The sequence below is a fragment of the Camellia sinensis genome, chromosome 8 (genome assembly GCF_055761805.1).
Source record: "Camellia sinensis isolate YWXY chromosome 8, ASM5576180v1, whole genome shotgun sequence".
NCBI classification, from domain to species: Eukaryota; Viridiplantae; Streptophyta; class Magnoliopsida; order Ericales; family Theaceae; genus Camellia; species Camellia sinensis.
The window spans coordinates 177,634,944-177,640,521 of NC_138968.1; the positions used below are offsets into that span (position 1 = coordinate 177,634,944).

The window sequence follows — 5,578 nt, forward strand, 5'->3', positions numbered from 1 at the left end:
TTTTTTTTTTTTTTTTTTGTCTTGAGGTGGTTGACCGGGTAGTACAATTTTTTATAAATTTTTATGTTGAAGTGATCATTCGAGATAATATCTAGAAGGATAGCAATAACATTGAACAATGATTTCATCAAAGGTACATTTATTTTTAATTTAATGAAATAAAAGTAAAATTTTTAATTTAATACTTATTTAATGTAACTGTTAAAATAGAATTTTTTTTTTATTTTTTATTTTTTATTTTTTATTTTTTTATCAAATTTAAGCCGGGAGATGGTGTAATGGAACCCTCATTAACAATAATCGTTACACTGGGCTAACGACAAACAGCATTTCGTCATCTTCTATTTATCTTCTCTCTCTCTATCTCTCTCTCTCTCTCTCTCTCTGTGTGTGTCTCTTCGTCACTGCATCTGTATCTTTCTATCTATCTGCACTAACAACCCCCACCATACATGTTCTAATCACACACCTCATTTTCTTATCGTATTCGCATACTTGTTAGCTCTCTCTCTCTCTCTCTGCAATAAAATCAATCATCAGCCATTTTTATGGTTGTTAATGGCCGAAACAGAGCAATAATGGACTCATCAGAGAGACCCCATCGCACTGCCAGCACAAGCAGTACCAGCGAACTCTTCATCTGCTTCACCTCTCGCCTCTCCTCTTCTTCTTCCCCGTCCATGAAGATCTCTTCCAAGTCAATCCTCAGCCCAGGCCGCGCTCGCGACGCACCCATCTCTCTCTCCACCTCTCTCAGCCGCCGACTCAGAACAAACGGCAGCCTCAAAGGCGGCCAATCTCCCATGTTCCCCACCGGAGCCAAGAAACGAGGCTGTGCTTTCGAAAACCCAGAGCCTTCTTCTCCCAAAGTCACCTGTATTGGGCAAGTTCGAGTGAAGACGAAGAAACAGGGGAAGAAAATGAGGACACGAAGAGGAGGGGGTAGTGGTGAAGTGAGCTTTCGGAGAATCGAACAAGCTCGTGAAGGTGTGAATAATCAAAGTCATACCCAGAATTATCAAGCGACGAACAATGAGTGCTTGCCTCATAGGAATCAGAGGTGGGTTCACTTGCCATTGACGATTTGTGAAGCTGTGAGGGCATTTGGGGCTGAGTTCAGTTGCTTGTTTCCTTGCCGATCTTCGTCTTGTTTTTCGACGAGCGAGAGGGAAAAGGAAGAGAAAGCGAATGGATCGAGCGAAGAGAGTGGTCAGAGTTCTTGCGGGGCTGTGTTTGCGAGGTGGTTGGTGGCATTGCAGGACGGTGAGGGAGGGAAAGGGAGGGAGATTGAGTTGGTGGTTGGAGGAGGAGAGGAGGAGGAGGAAGAGAAGACAGAGAGGAGAGAGAGGACTTTCAGCAGACATGCGATGGAAGAGATAGAGATCAATGATGAGGAGAAATGTGAAGTGAAAGATGGTGGTGTTGTGGTGGAGGAGGAAGAGGAAGGGGGAGTGAGCATTTGTATACCTCCGAAGAATGCTCTGTTGTTGATGAGATGCAGATCTGATCCGATTAGAATGTCAGCTCTTGCTAATCGTTTCTGGGAATCACCTGGTCTCAACGGTGAAGAAGAGGAAGAAGATGGAGAGGAAGCACATGAAGATGATTCGAGACTAATGGAGGATAAAGAGCTGGTTGAAGTGTATGAGAAGATGGTTTCAACTGAAGCCATTGAAGAACAAGAACAAGAGAACCCAGAAGCAGAAGCAAACGTGGTTATGGAGGTAGAAGAAGATGAAGCAAAGGAAAACCCAGAAGAGGAAAAGTTAGAGATCAATGACGAACTACCAGAAGAAGAAGAAGAAGATCAAGGACCAGACCCAGAAGTCCATGAAGCGAAAGAGACAGTGGCTGCAGAAGAAAATGAAAACGATTGTTCATCTGAAGCTGTTGTAGATCCAAAGAACTTCGAAAATGAAGATCCACTGTTGATTCAAGAGACAGAAGAGGAAGAGATTAGAGCGAGCCATCGCTCTTCTTCAGTATCGTCCGTATTTTCAGATTTAGCAGAAGAAGAAGAAGAAGAATTAAAGGAGAAAGCAACATTGGAAGAAGAAGAAGAAGAAAAAGAAGATGTAGAGAAGTCGACAGAAGAGAAAGAGACCGAAGAGGAAAAGCCTTTGAAAGACGAAGAACAAGAGATGGTGACCCATGAGAGATCCGAATCAGAACAAACCCAGAAAGAAGAAGAAGATAGCATAGAGTCAGAGGAGAGAAACGAAGAAAGCGTACCCAATGTAGAGAGAGAACGTGAAGTGAGAGAAACAAGTTCATTGTTGCCGGACTGCTTGCTGTTGATGAGATACGAGCCCAAGCTATCAATGGAGGTTTCCAAGGAGACATGGGTCTGCAGTGCCGACTTCATCCGATGGCTACCAGAGAGACACGTCAACCCAAAGGACGATGCTGATGAACCGAAGAAAAGGATCAGCACTGACTCTAATCCTCCTCTACCGCCGCACCACCACCACCACCCGCCGCGATCCTCCTGTTCTTTGCCGGCCGCCGTCGCTGGCGTGTCCATGGCGACGATGATAGAGCAGAAGCTTGTGAACGCCGTGGCTTATGAGCCGTTCGTGTTGACTCGGTGTAAGTCGGAGCCGATGAGGACGGCGGCGGCTAAGCTTGCGCCGGAGACATGTTTTTGGAAGGATAGGAAGCTTGAGCCGCATCGCCGAGCCACGATTGGTGTGGGAGCCGCTGGGGTTGGGTTTTGAGCCAAGCTGATGAAAAGGGTATCTAATCTATCTACTAGGGAAAAGGAAACTACTGGAGTGTTACTTTCTAGTGCTTTTTCACTGCTCTTCCATGCTTGTACATTTTTTTTTCTTTATTTAATTATATTTTCAAGCAATTGTTTTTTTCTTGATTTTTTAAACTTTAGCACTTTAGCTCTTTATAACACCATCTCCAACTGTGAATCAAATCTGGCATCAAATTTAAAATTTGGTGAAAAAGTTACTTTTTTAAGCTCCAACGGTTTCACCAAATCGATATCAAATCCAGAATTCAGCAAAAATGGTACCAAACTGAGTGCAGGCGAAGCATTTCATCAAAGCACTGTTCCTAACCGTTGGGATGAGAGGAACGGGTCGACCATCCGGTTGACCAACCGGTTAACCAACCGGTCGCCCCGGAGAAAGTTCAGACAGTTCACAAAAAGGTTCAAACCATTCAAAAAAAAAAAAAAAATTTTTTTTGCCTAGGTGGTCGACCACCCGGTCGACCGGCAGGTTGACCACCCGGTCGACCACCAAAAGTTCAAAAAATTCAAAAAAAAAGGTTCAAACAGGTAAAAAAAAAAAAAAAAAAAAAAATTTTTGCCGTTACCGGTTGACCGGCCGGTCAACCAACCGGTTGACCAACGCAAATTTGATGAAATGGATTCGATGTTGAACCATTGGAGCGCGAAGTATCAAATTAAGGAAATGACCCATTTTCGACTCAGATTTGGTGAAACATTTGCTACACCGTTGGAGATGCTCTAAGTTTATAATATGAAGTTGCCTGTTGTCTCTATGTTCCATCCATTGCCACAAGCATATTTTTTATTTTTAATATATCATTTAGTGAAAATCTTACAAAGCTGCATTTAAGATAGGTTTAATTTTAAAATAATTAAAATTGTAGTGTATTTTTTAATAAATTTTTAGACATTTGGACACATTGTTATACATTTTTGACAAGAATATCTAGATCATTTTACATTGACCACTCATCAGTATTTTTTTAAATTCCTTTTTACATTGTGAGAATGAAAAAAATATCAAATATGTTACAAAGAATTTATGCAAGGAAAGGGAAAAGAATTAATGAAATATACAGTCATTTACTTTTTCCTTATATTTGTATTTTCCAATCACAAATATCTTCTTAAATTCTTGATCTAAACACATCTATCAAGGATTTGAATACAATCAATGACTTTTATTAATCAAACTGGAGGGCAAACATGAATGAATGTGCATAGTTGAAGTTGAACATAGATAATTGTAGCATTTTACATCTTGTCATTAAAATTAAATAAATAAATGATGGATATTGACATTATCACATACTTAACTAATCAAGTGATTCTCATGTTCATTTGAAACAATCGATTAATTAGAGCTCGATAAACTCATCATGTAATAAAAAGATATTCGAAACAGAAATAATTAAAAAAAAAAAAAAAAAGGAATCTGAGTCATATATACCATGTTCATTGAAAAAAGCATTTAAAAAATGTATTGCATGAGTTTACTTCAACAAGACTTGCACAACATCAAAGTTGAAACTGTACATACTGTATATTTTATTTTATAGATACCCAAGAATTTTCAAATTAAATAAAAGTTCGACAACACCACATAAACAGGCCAAAATGAAATGTTTTCTTAGCCTAGTCACGTGGCCCATGAACAATGATAAGTACAACAAACCAATTACTGTACAAGTATGGATGTTTATTATATGTATAGAACAAAATCTTGTGTGTTCTCTTATTTACAAGCATCAAAGATTGCAAGAATAGTCTACCAAATATAATAAAAATGGACAGCACTGTTTGGCTCTCCATGGAATTTTTTGCTCATCATTTTCCAATAAATGATAAATAAATAAATAGTTAAACATGTCAAATAAACCCTTAAAAGGCAACATAAATTGGACATTAAATTTGTAAAAGGATTTGTGTAAAGAAAAAAAAAAATGAAAAGGATTTGTGAAAAAAAAGAGCTTCTAATAACTTAAGTGGATCTATCAACATGAGCCATGCAATATTGGATTCATTTATTTTCTGATCCAATTAATTGAAGGGAAAATAAAGCCCTTTCACAACCACCCTAGCAATGACATTATGCTGAATCAAATAACTGTTACTTGAGTAATTTTAATTCAGTTTGAAGACACAGTTTTTTCATTTTCAGGGTAGAACAAAGTGGACTCATCTTTTACAGAGATTACAACCCTTTTTCCAGGCAAAGGTTGTATATTTGGATCCACTTTTGGTTCTTTTATTTTCTAAGGTAATCACAAGGACAATGATAAAAAGAATTGGGGACCCAAAAATGAGAAAGAAAGTGGAATCTGTGCATGCATGGTAGGGCTGACTCTTTTTTGGCAGCTTCTCAATGGATAATGGAATACTTGTATGGTGGGAGGGGCAAAAACTCTTATCTAATTTTTTATTTTTTATAATAATTTACACTCAATAAGAAGAATAAGAAATGAAAAATAGCATAGAGCACTCGAATTTAGACACCACACTTAACAAGGGAGCGCCTCATCTACCAAGTCAATCTTTTGATCTTCACAAATAAATAGAAAAACAATGTTGAACAATAACCTAAATGTCATAATTGTGATTCAAAAAATCAGAGCAACTAGCACATTTATCTATTACCAAAATTGGCGTGTTTGGCGTCATTTTTGTTTTTTTTTTTTTAAAAAAAAAGTCAGTTAAAACAGAAATTGACACAATTTGATAGGTTATTTGTTTTGGAAACGGAAATTTTTCTACGAAACACCCATTAGGGTAGCAATAGAGAGCTCTAATACTAGAGCTCTAACATAAGTTTTAGTGAGGTGTCAAATAAAA

At 38.2% G+C, this 5,578-nt stretch overlaps 1 protein-coding gene across 1 annotated transcript; it reads left to right on the forward strand.

Moving 5' to 3' along the window:
• LOC114279241 (uncharacterized) lies at positions 1-2,854 on the forward strand. The gene has a single exon (XM_082884805.1). The coding sequence runs from the start codon at positions 549-551 to the stop codon at positions 2,715-2,717; it is 2,169 nt and encodes a 722-aa protein (XP_082740931.1). The 5' UTR covers positions 1-548; the 3' UTR covers positions 2,718-2,854.
• The last annotated feature ends 2,724 nt before the right edge of the window (positions 2,855-5,578 follow it).

Bases quoted from the DNA above. Each gene is read 5' to 3' on its own strand.
- LOC114279241 (XM_082884805.1), top strand. From the start codon at position 549: ATGGTTGTTAATGGCCGAAACAGAGCAATAATGGACTCATCAGAGAGA.